Below are 14,383 nucleotides of genomic sequence, written 5' to 3' on the forward strand. Positions count from 1 at the left end.
CCATATTATTCACCGACAAAATTCCTTTCGTTCTAACGGTATTTTTCGTCAAAATTATATCAGCTATAGTTTGCGGTCGAAAAAATTCTTCCAGGCTAAAGGTAGAAACTAAGCGAATTATCGTTAGAAATACGATAGCTGGGTTGGATGGTGAATCGTAATCGATAGCGCGAGACAGAATATGCGGACAAACCTGTACGGTGGAAGACAAAGGCAGAGCAGGTGGTAAAGGGCTATCGGTGGCGCTGAGGATCAAATTGTAAAGTGGCTTTTGTTCTCTGTCGAGTAACTTCCGAGTGAAAAGGGTGCCGTTCGGTGCCACTCCGAAGTCACCGTTCTCGTCACCGCCGGCGACAGCGTAAATTACCCTGCCGTTATCTCCGGAGTCCAGGTCCTGGGCGGCCACGGATAGGATCGGTGTGCCGATCGTCGTATTCTCGACGATATCCGCGGCGTGCGGACCCGCCTCGAAGATCGGCGCGTTGTCGTTCAAGTCGACGACGTTGCAGTAGACCGTCACCGTCGAGGAAAGCGCCGGGATGCCGCCGTCTGTCGCTTGGACTACCAAAATGTAGTGCTGCACCTGTCGAACGATCAAACTTGTTGTTTTCTTAACTAGTCGACGAACGCGTCTTTCGCTCCTCGTGGGAAATATATTCGCGACGATAATAAAAACATACGAACGGCCAGCAGCGGATATAAAAATGAAAGTGACACGGGCAACGACTGCCGAACAGTGTATAGTCGAAAATGGTCGTTTAACGCGAACGACTTAATCGTCGAAAAAGGAAAGTAAAAAGTAGTCGGTCGTTTCGAAGAACAGTTGTTTCCAACGATGTTTTAAAAGAGAGGGGGGAACTTTTTGTTCGCATTAGACATGCTCTTCGCTTGCATCGGGTTCTCTTACGGAGAGGCGCCTAACAATTTTGCAAAGACTAATACGAGTTTCGTGGAAGCAACGTGCTGTTTCTTCGTTTCCGATGCGCTCCGATCTTCCCGGCTCTGTTGTGAAGCGCTTTCGCGAGCGCTCCAACGATCCCGCCCAATATATCTGGAAACGAATTACGATGATGAAAGGTTCTATAAACTACCCTCTTCTTCTATGCACCGTTTGCGTTCTTCTGTCCGCTTCTCATCGAAACTCTATATTAGACCATTTCATATACAGAGCGCGGTCGAATAACACGTACAAGCGGGTGATTCATTATGAAAACACAAGAGCAGAACACGGAACGAAATTTATTCATCGAAAGTTTAGTTTTCGAGAGAATCAAGCTTGATAATTTATCAAGCATACTCGAACGTGGTTAATTCCGGACTAGACAGGACTAAATAATCGACAGCGGGTTGTTCCACGTGCGAAGATGAATCGAAAATTGTATCTCAAGACGCTTTGCTTTCGAGAAAAAGAATTTTGAAAATTTACCATACGCGTGTACTATATCTATATCTATTCTCTTGAAAATGAAGCTTGGAGCGGAAAATTGTATTCCACGTTTTCTACTTATCTTCTGTCGATTATTTAGTACTCCCCAGTCCGGAATTAACCACGTTCGAGTATGAATCGATACATTTTCAAACTGCATTTTCTGTACACGTTATTCAGCCGCGCTCTGTACGTACAAGGTAAAGTGTCGTACGCGTTTGTCGTTTACGTCTAGCGATTGCGCGCAATTTCGTTGATTCTTCGAACTCTCGTTTCGCTCCACGAAAGGATGTGACTTTTCGGAAGAAAACGTTTCGTTGGTATCGTAAAGGCGCAAAACTTCAGTTACAAAGGGAAGAAAGAAACGACGGCGATTTACAGATCACAGCGTACGCTTTCAACGGTTGAAAACGAAAATTGTGGGTGACGACGTTGGACAAAATGAAATTTATGCGCGCGTCTCGAAATAAGTATGGCTTGTCTCCGAAGCGTAACCATTGGACAGTTGAAAACGTCCGTTGATCGATCTGTCCGACTGTTAACGCTAAACCCTAAATTCTAGCGTAGCCTTCTAGCCGAAAGCTAATATAATAGGCGCGTTCGAAGTTAAACGTAGAGGCGTGTTCATGGTTATAATCGTTGCCCCGGGCTGCTATGCGTTTCACGGTATGTGGATCTCTCGCGTGGACGCGTCGATCGGTGACGTGTTAGGAAAATCCGCGAATTCTGAATGGAAAAGAGTACGTTGTGGATCGGGAACGATGCGTAACTCGCGTTTAGAATTTAAACGAAACGCATCGTCGGTGTCGTCTCTTCCGGCTCTGGCAAACACCGATGAAACGTCGATTTCCCAACAGCAAGCGCATCCGATGTTTTAAGTTGGAAGACGAAGGCGACGTATCGCGTGTGAACCGTGTTCCCAAATCGTTTTACACGCTTTCTAAAGATCGATTTCCAGGGATCGACGATCGTACGAACCTGTTCGTAGTCAAGGCTGGCTGTCAACGTGAACACGCCGGTGCTAGGATTCAGAGAAAAAACGTCGTTGGCCCAGTCGGAAATCAGAGTGTAGCTGAGTTGACTGTTGGGCCCGTTGGCGTCTGCGTCAGTGGCGACGACCTGACCTATTCGGCTGCCCCTTGGCACGTTCTCCGGCACGTCGAACGAATACGCGGTGCTCTGGAACGTCGGTGCATTGTCGTTGGTGTCGGTCACCTGTAAAATCGAACGACACTCTGGTTTCGTTGGCTCGTTTCACAAAATCCTCGAGCACCTGTTCCACGGTGCTAACGTCGAGTTACATCGGAACAGGATAGAAAGATCGATTTTTTTAGGCTTCCGATGGGAGACACCCGTTCCATATATTTTTAGTAGGTAGTTGAAGTAGGTGCGCGTAAAGGTAGGAAAGAATAATCGATGTTATTCTTGATCATACTCGATTCATGCTGTTGGAAGAGCTGCCGGCTGTCCGATCAAGAGAAGAAGAAAGGTAACGGGTCAGGATAAACAATTCAGAATCGGAGCTAACGCTTCCTGTTCTCTTTCGATTGTACTCGACGTCGTTCCTGAATAAACATATTTCAATCAAAGCTCGAGACAAGCGGTCGTGCTCGCGGAGCTCGGTTCACCTTCGAACCGCCGCCGGTTTGCGCTTCGAAGAAAGTTTCCTGTTGTTTTTACAGTGGCGATGAATCGTGGAACGGGCTCCGCGAGGAATTTCAAGAATGTTTTTCCAGAGGGAGATTCTACGGAGGCTCGATTCGTCGATAGCGTAGCGCGATCAAACGGCGAACGTTAGCTTATAATATATCGGCGGATGGTTTCGTTTTAGAATCGGACGTAACGTAAGTGTGCTCGATCTGCAACGACCGAACTGTACGCAACTTGCAATCGTATCTTGCTGGTCCGCGAAACGAGTGCGATGTTCGAAGGTAGAACGAGGAGAATCGCAGGATGGTTGGAATTTTTCGCGCGACCAGCCCTCCGTAGTGGAAGTCGCGTCTCGTTCTCGCCGCGAATAATTCTGTTCGAATAGGACGGCTCGAGAGGATGATCTCGATCCCGGTCGGAAGTCAGGGTGCGAGCCCGGTGAATAGGTTTCCAGCGTCGAGAAGGATCGACACGCGGTGGCGGTATAAAGGAATCAAGCGGAGGTGGGCACGGTTTGATTAAGGAGGGTTCGGAGACGTTTGCAAAAAGTGACGGTTACCCCGAGACACGTTGGATGACGAGGGGAGAACCGAGAGCAGAGTAGAGACCGCGGTGACCAACGGTGGAAGGAGGAAGAGGAAGGAAAGGAAGATGGATACGGAGGGAAGAAGAGGGAAGAGGAGGGAAGACGAGGGCGAAAGGGAAGAAGCGACGGTGAAGGAGACGGGAGGGAAAAGAGAGAAGGAGGGAAGATGGCAGAAGACGGGGCGAAGGGAGCAGGTCGAAGGAGAGAAACTCTTGTGCGAGGTCGAGCGAGGAGAAGAGGAGAGAGGATATAAGGGGCCAGAAGAGGCAGATTCCGCAACTGTCGGCAGCGGGCCTCTTTCATGGAGCCCCAAAGAGCCGAGCTATGATCGGGACTGGCATTCCTTTTGCCTTTAAGAGACCCGGATAGAATAGCGGACGGCGGGCAGCGAGAACCTTAAAAGAATTCCAGCCATTGCACGTCATAAGGATAATTTTTGCGATTGTCTCCGAGGGATCCTTGGCTGGCCTGTGGCCAACTCCTTCCCGCTACTACCACCATCTTCTTTCCATCTTCGTTAAACATCCCGGTCGCCCTTCTTCGCCTTTTTTATCGCCGCCAATCGTTTTGCTTGGCCACCGTAATGAATTATAAGACGAAACGCACGGAAACCGAGCGATTCCACGGGCCTCGAGAAATCGAGTCTTCGCCCTTGAGTACCAGCGCGTAATCCGCTTTCTCTTCTCGATCGATCCACCCCGAATATCAAACTGGTTGCTACCGTCGACCGATAGGTCGCGAGAAACTTGGAAATTTTCATCGGTTTCGTCGAATCTTCCGTATTCTCGTCGTTTCCGTCTCTTCGCGGTACGCGGTGTCCCATCCTGTACGATAATGTCATTTCGAGCAATAGGCGCGTCTCTTTCTCAGCATCAATATATCGCGAATCACGCCGATTGATCCCGTAATGATGAATAGTGGTTGAATAACGGGACAGTGGGTCGCACAATGATCAAGGTAACAGTAGCATCCCCGTATAATTGCAGGATAATAATCAGTGTGCAACGGGACTCGATGGAGGACTCCATCGATACGCGACCGGGTCCCTTCCTCGTGCGCGCTCCTTCTCTTCTTACCTCGTCCTTTTTCTTTATCTCCTGTCTTTGCTTCCTCCTCCTTTTTTTTCTTTTTGTTCTCTCAAACGAACGCTCATCGTCCTCGTTTCATTTCCGACTAACTTTTCGTAACTTTTCGTATCGGACCAAATCGTTAATCGTTGGAAGGACACGACGCGACGCTTCGATTTAACCGAGCCCCATGAGTAATTGCATCAAAAAATCCGGCAAAGGTTTCTAATTAGAAGCACGATCGCTGGATAAAAAATTATGTCGAGTCAAGGGGATGATATATGGAAACGAAACGTACCTGAATGGTTAACGCGATGTCTGTGTGTTGCAATCCATCATCGGCTCGAACTTTCAGGACATACTTTTCTCTGGTCTCTCTGTCGAGAGCCTCGGCGAGTGTCAGTTGTCCCGTGGTCGGATGAAGTCTGAACTGACATTGGCTTTCGTCTTGGAGCTCGTGTTGGCTGGCCGGGTAGAAACCAAGAGCGGTGCCAGGACCTGGATCGGGCCGATGATTCGGTACCAGGGTGTAAGTCAAGGTTCCGATCGTATCCGGATCGTACGCTTTCAGGACCGTGACAACGGTGTTAGGCGGCGCCTCCTCGGAGATTTTGAATTTCCAGGTGCCGGTTCCCCAGGTCGGTGCCACGTCATTCTTGTCTAGAACCGTCACGCGAACCTGTAATTAAAAATTTTTGTTCGATCCTAAGAGTTGCTCGTAATTACACGCTGTGTCTGGTAAGCAATAGAGAAGCGTATGATTTCGGGTTAAAAGTCGTTCGCAGCTCCGTCTTGTCGAGCATTATTTTTATTCGATCATCGGTCGGTTAATTAATTACGGAACGATATTGAAAAGAAGTTACGCGTCGTCGGTACCGAGCGCTAAACAATTAAGAGTTTCTAATTAATAGTGTCTTGGATGCGATTCCTCGCGTGTTAACGATAAATCGAAAAAAGTACAAAGATAAAAGTGAAAGAGAGAGAGAGAAAGACTGTCTGGAAGTTTTGTCAGTCGCCAGGATATAATTATGTGCAATCAATATAAATCTACGGGCCGTTGTTGCGGCGGAGTCACGGTATGCATGCGAAGAATCGTGAGAAAGTTAGTTTTTCGATCCAACTTGTGCATGTCTCATTTCATTAAATTCTCAGTCACGTCAGCGGCCAAGGTTTATGTGACTACCAGAAGCCAGTGTATCGAAACGACTCGATGCTCGAAGGAACAACGATGGTACTATTGGAAAAGCATCGCGCTAGCGATGGCAACATCTTTTCGATCGAGGAACGAACGGTGGTCTGGTCGCTCTTGCGGCCGTGGAAAGATTTATTCGAGTAACCGTACGAAACTTTATATTCCACGCTAGAAACTTTGAACGTAATCGGATCGCGTTGCGCGTAGCATAGAAAATCGCTACCGAGACGTTAGACCTTCTTTTCTTTTTTTTTTTTTTTTGTTATCCCTCTTTCGTTTCGTATTGGAATTTTACGAACGAAATCAAAGAACCACGAAAGACGAAACTCGACGAAGAAACGACGACGTATACATCTATTTTCTCATTCTGTTCGCGATCGATTTCTTCATAACTGACGCGATCTTGCCACGTCGAAGAATACTAAATATGGAAGCACGTAGATGATCTTTCAAGCTTATGTAATCCCTGGCTGGAACGCATCGATCTTCCTGGTAATTAGTCGAAGTTCGGCCGTCATTGACAAAGTGCGTGCCATCGATTATTGGCCTAAAATGTTTAGGCGTGCCAGAACGTACGTATCTCGAGATGACGAAACAATAGTCGGTCGCTGGCTCTCGCAACAGTTAAACGGCCGATTTCAGCGTGACACGCGTATGAATAAATTTGACTTTTTAATTATTTTCCAGTGCCGGATCTTGTAGCTGCCTCCTTTAAGTAGCTCGAACACGAATACAATTAATCGTTACGACCGGCGAGGCTGTGTGTCCGTTTGTCATTAAAATTCAAAGGTGCGACGACATCGAAGTCTCGCGTTGCTTATTGGCACAGATCGAAAATACCGATATTCCTCCATCTACCGTTTCTAATGGTGGCTGTGTTCGACGCGAATACGCAGGAACACGAAAACGCTAAATTTATGCAAAATCCCTTGGAATAGCGGCTACCTTCGAGACAGCATGAGACTCCAGCAAGCCGCAGCGGTGTCGCTAATTACGTTTCTACCTATCCACAGCTTTAGGCTAAACGGCCGAAGCCTGTCCTAAGGCATAGTTCGCACGATCTCTTAGATAGGTTATCGTGTACAGCGTTAAACCCGGTAGCGTTTCGATAATCCTGAAGAGGAAGAGATTAGCCGCGAAATTCGTTGGTGTCGAACTCGGCGAACGATCGATAAGAAACTTCGAAGTCGAAGAAAATTCGAAATTTCTCGATCGCTTTGCGAAACATTTAGGACGATCGTCGACGAGAAGATCGGACGAACGGTCAAAGGCACCGGTTAAAGTTTCGAGTTTTCATGGATCGAGTTTTGCTCGGATCGCGAGAGTGTCGGCAAGCCGGTTGCTTAGGTATTTCTCGACTCGTCCCGACCTCTGTCTATTGGCTCGTTAAGGGGATCGATGCAAGGAAGTGGAATCTCGCGACGTTCGTAGAAACAATATCCGTGGATGGTCGCGTCATCGTCACGATCGGAAAACAAGGATACGGGAACGGCAACAATAAGCAGACAAATCAGTGCGGTCATATAGCTGTCTCGGATAGAATATTCCTTCTTCTTTGCTGGTCGCGGCCGAGAGGAGAGAGGGATGAGGTATATGGGCGGTAAGAAACGCCCGGAGAGCATTCGGAGTGCAAGGAAAGATGGTATCTGCGTCAGCGCGGTCGGGGATCAGCGGATCGGATCGAGTCGCTCAGCGGGGGTTTCTTTGGGTCATGCACGAAGTGAGTCCCATTCTTCTGTTGCCCCCTTCACCCTGCCCTGCCCCACGCCTCCTCTCCTCTCATCTTCTTCTTCTTCTTCTTCTTCTTCTTCTTTTCTTCCTTCTCCTCCTTATTCTCCTTCTTCTTTCCGTCTTCTTCTACTTCTTCGACGTTTGTCCTTCTCCTCGTCGTTGTCGTCATCGTCGTCGTCGTCGTCATCGTTATCGTCGTCTCTGTCTCTCCCTTCTTTCTTTCTTCGTTTCTGGCTACTCTCGCTCTCCCTTTTTCTTCCTCGCACGCTTCTGTCTTTTCTCAGGCCGGTACTCCGTGCGAGTCTCTCTATCGCCTCTCTTTGTTCGGCTTCCAACCGATACCAAGACGCTCACGGTTCTCTCTTCTCTACCTCTACCTCGTTGTCCCTTTTACCGAACGGGGTCCTATGGGTTCTCTATGAGGGGTCGAACCACTGACATCGGCCGATTAATAACGTATCTTCGTGGGGGCCCCCATAGACCACGACGGTAACGACGACGACGACGACGACGAACGTACGAGCAAGAGGAGAACGACGAGGCTAGGAACGAAGGTGCATTGGAAACTCACGGAATTCTGTATACCCATCGGGGACAATAAGATATATATCTATTAATAATTCCCCCCGTGCTGTCCTATGTTTCTTCCTTTTTACCTTTTTTCTGTCGGTCCGCATCGCGATAGTCTGACGGGATAGAGATATTTAGTAAATGGAGGTGCATTAGCTCGATCGTTTGCATCCGCTCCTCTATTTTTATCGGCCGAGATTCGGGTCCTTGTGCGTCGAATTTTATCGCGACCAGCGCGGCGTTTCTTTCGTCTTCTTTTCTTTCTTTTTTGTCTTTTTTCTTTTGACAACAGACCATCAAATTTTTTCCTCGTTTTTTAACTCGAACAAATTCAACGTCGTAACAGTTTTAACGCCGAAGGATGCGATCGGAATCACAGAAGGAGAAGAAGATTGTTTAACCGGCCAGTTTCTCGTGTATAGGGTTCGTGGTTGTTTAGCGAACGATGTCCCCATACGAGTGGCACAAGCCGCGAGACTTCTCCGTTCGGTTAATAACGCTTCTTCGAATGAATTCCCATAGGGTACGGGTAAGTTAAAGGGTAGGCTGTAATTCCGCCTAGCGGCTGGAGACAATAAGATATATATCTACGGTTCTTACGACTAATAGCTTTGTTTTCTCTCGAGTGGCACGACACCGAACGGTCCGTCCGTGGACGGGCTTGACTTCGCCGTAGATATGTCTACGTCAAAGCAGCCTCGCCGATGAATACTCGCGCTTACGTTCGAGTTAAGTTGTCTTTCGATCATTTATAACTTTCTGTCGCGCCGAATGCAAACGCGCCCCGTTGTAGGGCGCGCAGTGCCATATGAAATATGGTGGAAAAATAATCCGAAAAAAGACAGCGGTCGAGTGTGCCGCGGCCGGTAAGCAGACGAGTAAACATAAATTAACGAGTGACGTTCCATAAATAATCGGTCAAAGAAACGGGAAATATCTCGCAGGGAATTCACCGATCGGACGGACAAAAGTCTCGTTGGTGTCGCGTTCCAAGCCAATCGAAAAAGAATCGACGAGCTCTAAAATAACGAGCAACGGCACTCGCCCTCGTCTATCGATGTTTAATTAAAACGATGCGAGCTCGCGTGAAAGCCGGTTGCCACCGCGTAACAGCGAGCTTTGTCACCGTTCGACCTCATCCGACAAGTTGCGAGCGATAATCGCCGGGGGAAAAGTTAAAAAGCACTTGCAATTCCGATAAACGCTATTAAACGTAATCACCGGTATTCCCGTCCTTGATCTTGCGCCGTTAATATTTCACGCGAGGCTAAGATTTTCGCTCGTAATTTTCCGGCGGTGAAATTAAGCCGACCGTGGCCGGGGCACGAGCGTAATAAAATACAACGATGATCGGCGGACAACAACGTAACGCGTATTAATGAGCATTCTTTATGCACGGACGGCTCCAGATCGCGGCTGCTTCTCTTATGTAACCGTCCGCGCAACCAGTTACACACTTGGTCCGTGTTGTAAGTATGTATCTTTATTACGAGTGATATGTTAGTTGGCATACGGCGCGCGGGAGATCGCGCCAGCTTTTCGCATACTGCGAGCCATCGTGAAAGGAATTCTACGCTAAACCCGCTCAACTCTACGTATATGTATATATACACGAATATTATATATATATATATATAGATATTTATATATATGTACGAGTATATATCTATATATGTATACAAGATTCAAGATATATCGAGTTACCGTACGATTAACTCGCGAGTGGTGACGTTAAATTCTGTCGCGACACTCTCTGCTCCGTGATAAACATACTAATTTATGTCGGGACAGGTCGACGTAGTAAACGTATTAAATTAGGAAATTCAAGTAGCCCTACCAGCGTTCGTTACACGCACAGACGCACAAATACGAATAAGTCGATCGCCTGTCTCTTTCCTCTTTCTTTTTCCCTCCCATTTATTTTTCACCTGTTGACCGTTTCACGATTCTTCGACGACGCACGAGCGTCGAGTTTTTCTCCGCCGTTGCTCTCGGTTCACTTGGCAACGCGTTTTCAACGCGGTAGACTGCAAGTAGACGCGAGCAGGCAAAGAAACGGCAGTTGAAACGCGAATTACCGATGGTCACGGCAGCGATCGACAGCGACCCGGCAGTTTTCCCGGATAACGAGCGGATCGGTTACAGTATGGAAATTGGACTCGATCGATCGTAAAAGTGTCATGCCCGCTTCGCGTCACGTTTCCCCTCCTCCAGAGACTATCGCCGCGTAGAGAACGGTCTTCGATGCACCTTGCCGAGGTGCGCATATGACGCTACGACGAGCTACAACGTTTTTTCCCCCATCGAACTCGACGACGCGATTAAAACGAAAAAGCGAGCGAACAAACAGAAAAGACAAGAAGGTTGGCAAAAAGGGGGAGAAAAGTACGTAGAGAAGAAAGGGAAAAGATGGGACGAAGAAGGGAGGAATAAAAAAAAGGGAGCCGGGTATCGAACACCAGCGAGGAGAAGCCATGGAAGTTTCTATTGCGGTCACTGGCTTTCTGCAACAGGTTCGCTTTGTTTTTCTGCCCCGCCGTTCATCCCCTACGAGAGAGAGAGGCCCTCTCCTGGACTTTCGTTCGATGGGCCAAGAAGACAGGCAAAAGATATTGAATTTATACCGGGAGACGTGGCCTCATGCGAGATGGTACAGACCGCAGCTTGCGGGTTAAGTGTCCGTTACAAGAGGAATATGTCACGGAAAATGGCCGTGAACAGATCGGTGGTTCGTCTTCTTTTCTCTTGTTTTTATGGTTTCTCTTTTAACCCACATAGACGCGCCGCCAACAATGTTCCAAGAGACGTACATTTTGTGTCAACTGTCGATAGAACAACGTTTATCGGGAGCATACGGTCGCGTTCAACTACTCGTTGGTGTATTACTAACGTACCGCTAGGTTCGTTAGGCTATCCGTATACCGGTACGTAAATAGGTACGTTTCGAATTTTCTTGTGCCGAGCGCACGATGCATTCATCGATAGGATCGTTGCCGCGGGACCGCCAAGTAAAGACAGTTGGCCGGATAAATTAGCGAAATGCATATAGATTTTTAAGATATCCGGGTACCGTTATGCCGGGCTAAACATTCTCGTTTATCTTACGGAGATACAGGCGTATTATAAGTCGAGGAGCAAGTAAGAATGCGATCCACATACTTTTGTAAACGCTTTCGTGAAAGGAGGAAGCGTGATAAATGGAGTGATCAGCGGATCCTAGGAGCACCGTTGATTTCCGCTTATTTCACTGGTATATCGAACGTAGGTATCTCGCTATTGTCAGGTTAATATTCGAAGGATCCCTTTTCTTCTTCTTTTTTCTTTTTTTTTCTTTGAGAAATGTCCAACGTACACGCCAAATCCTAATTTAGCGACGATTATTTCCCTCCTACTCTGTGTCTCGGCGTATCTCCGTCGAGGACAGACAGAGAGAGAGAGAGAGAGAGGGGAAAAGAGAGAAACGTCGGTCAGGCAGGTGTTCTTTGTGCAAGATCCGTCAGAGCGTCGTGATGGATCATCCTTTTCAAAATCCTCGGCCGATTTATATTTTTATTTCGTGGCTTCGCAGAATTCGTTAAAATTATATTACAATACAGCTCAAACGAAGAGTAATGAATACCGTTGCCCCGGAACGATAAATGCGCGTCACGATGATCGAGACGTTAAAAAGAGTAAGGATAGAAGAAAAAGATCAAGAGGAACGGGGAAAGATGAAAAAGAATTCGTTTCCATCCGAAGGAAATGATAATCATATTTTACGAAAATGCAAGAAAGAGAAAAGAGAGTCGGCGAGGAAGGTGGTGCGACAAGTAAAAAATTATCTCGTCACGTTCCGTTTCCCTTGACACTTTGAATCTTCTTGCTGCAACCACCCAGAGCGTCGAATAAATAAAGCGATCATCACACGTTCGCGATTCGTTCGATGTTTGGCCGTGGACCAGAGGAAATTAGCGAACTTCGCCTAATAGCGGAGAACCAATGTTCCCCGCCTTTGGACAAATTCAAATCGAATCGGATGGAACGGAAGCACGGAACGGCGAACGACGAACAGAGCAGCAGTGGAAGGTAGGAGGTGGCGGAGGAGGGAATGAAAGGGGAAGTGGAAAAGGACGAGAAAAGGCGAAGCAGCGATCCGTCCGCGTGGCGGCGGACGGAAGGAAAAGAAAGAAGCATGGCAAAAGCGAAAGGGAAGATGAAGGAAGACGGAGGAACGGCGATGAGAACGGCGAAAAAAAGGTGGCGCAAGATAAGTGGTGTGACGTGCGTGGAAGTAGAATAACGAGAGAAAAAGAGATAAGGGAGAAAAAGATGACGAGGTGGAGATTGTCTGCCGAAGAAACCTCTAACAACCTATGATCACGTTATTAATTGAAAGAGGACCGCCGATGCTACCGGTTACGCCACCGACTTTACGTGCCGTCTTATGGCCATGCGGCACCGGCACGGGCCCATTTTTTAACCAAAACATTCTCGTCGATACATAAAATCTCGACCAACTGCCAAGCCTCTGTAAAGCTTCCGTAATTCCAGATAACCGAGAGCTCCGTAACGACACTCTGTCTCGTTCCGTAGCCTACGGTGTCGGCTTTGACTTTAATTTCCCTCCTTCCATCCAACGACGTCGTTTTATCGGACGTCGGTACGCAATTAGAACGCGTCTAATCCGACGCGTCGTATTCACCGCGACGCGTTCGGATCGGCCAGACGAAGTTTCGCTGGAATCGGTAGAATCGGATGGAGATACAGCGTGGAGGACGTTGCTCGGCAATTCCGATCCCGACTCTCGTGATCGACGTTGACCGACATTTTCCACGAGGCGGTCCGCTTTCGACCGACGATCCCCTGTCCCCCCGAATCCTCGTCTCCTCGTCCAGCCAGAACTGGTCGATTTATTTTAATCGTTGCGACCGCGACAACGTCGGAGAACCGCACGATTCCGCGCGATTTACCTCTTAATCCGTGCGGAATGATAGTTCCGAGCGTGTTGCCACGATTTCCTTTAATTTGCCCAATTTCGTGCTCGTCGTCGGACGATATCGGAATCGACATCGACGTGGACACGGATCGGCGAACGAAATAGCGACGATAAATCGCGGCAAATAGAAGGAGAGGGAGGAGATGGCGAGAAGCAAGACGGCTTCTTCGACCGGGTGGGCTCGTCGATATCGTCGAGCTTCCACGGAGAGAAAGTCGCGTCAATTATACGGGGACGTGGCTTATGGCAACGGTACTACGTGTCTCTCTTTCGTGAGTTCCTCGCCGTGTACGCTTTACTTACGTGGGATACGACACACTCTGTTCGTGCCAACGAAAGAGAAAGGGCCATTCCGCACAAAGGGTTGCAGCCTGTTTTTTTTTTTTTTTTTTTACCTTATTTTCCTCCCCTTTCTCTCCTTCTCCCCTTTCTCTTTCTCTCGCTCGTTGCACACCTCTCTCCTCTCAGGGTCCCTTTATCATTCCTCCTTTCTTTCTTGCGGGCTCGTTCTGTCGCGCGCGCGCGCGCGCGCGATCTCTCCTTGTCGCTGGGCGAGAGAGTAAGAGAAAGAAGCAAGGCGGGAGGGCGATGGTGGAGAATAAAAAGTACGCGCCGGTCGAACAACTCTTGCACGACAGTCACGAGTGTAGGTACGTATGCGTATATGAGCGTGCAGGCGCGTAGAACACGTTCCTCTCCCCAGAGGGGAAAGGGTAGTAGTTATCGGAAAAATGCCTGGTATGCGAGCTGTCACTTTTTCGTTGGCGGTTACTTTTCTTTTTTCCAGGTCTGTTGGTTTTTCGATCGCGCAGCCCGCGGATCGGTCTTCGCCACTCTTCTACTATTCGTAGTCTTCGTATCGACTCGCTCAGCTATTCCGCCGTTCCACGAAACTCTCTGTCGTCGAAAGTTTCGCTCGTAAAGCGGCCGATTCGCGCCGCGGTTGACGCGCGAGTCGGACGCCGTTTCGAATTGACGTTTCTTCGGCCACGTTGAACTTTCGAAGGAAGAGGGAGAGCGCGAAACTCGGAAAGACGATCGACGTACGGTATTGTTCTCGTCGTCTGATAAGTCTGGCCGTGCGAAGACGATCGCCGCTGCCCGAGCGGTTTCGCGGCTACGCCCTTGTAATACGTACAGCACGTACAACAGTACGTACCGGCCGCTACGTTTCTCGCATTCGGCC

General features: G+C 48.4%; 1 protein-coding gene across 1 annotated transcript in view; it reads right to left on the reverse strand.

The window, feature by feature from the left end:
* ft (cadherin-related tumor suppressor fat) overlaps positions 1 to 14,383 on the reverse strand; it is a 64,717-nt gene that overhangs the window by 14,543 nt on the left and 35,791 nt on the right. The window contains exons 2-4 of the mRNA XM_069117928.1: positions 5,028 to 5,408; positions 2,405 to 2,641; positions 194 to 583 (exon numbers count right to left, since the gene is read on the reverse strand). Coding sequence (XP_068974029.1) covers positions 194 to 583; positions 2,405 to 2,641; positions 5,028 to 5,408 — 1,008 coding nt within the window. The remainder of the gene's footprint in view (positions 1 to 193; positions 584 to 2,404; positions 2,642 to 5,027; positions 5,409 to 14,383) is intronic.

Source organism: Bombus flavifrons, chromosome 8 (assembly GCF_040668555.2).
Source record: "Bombus flavifrons isolate JBK064 chromosome 8, iyBomFlav1_principal, whole genome shotgun sequence".
Taxonomy (NCBI): Eukaryota; Metazoa; Arthropoda; class Insecta; order Hymenoptera; family Apidae; genus Bombus; species Bombus flavifrons.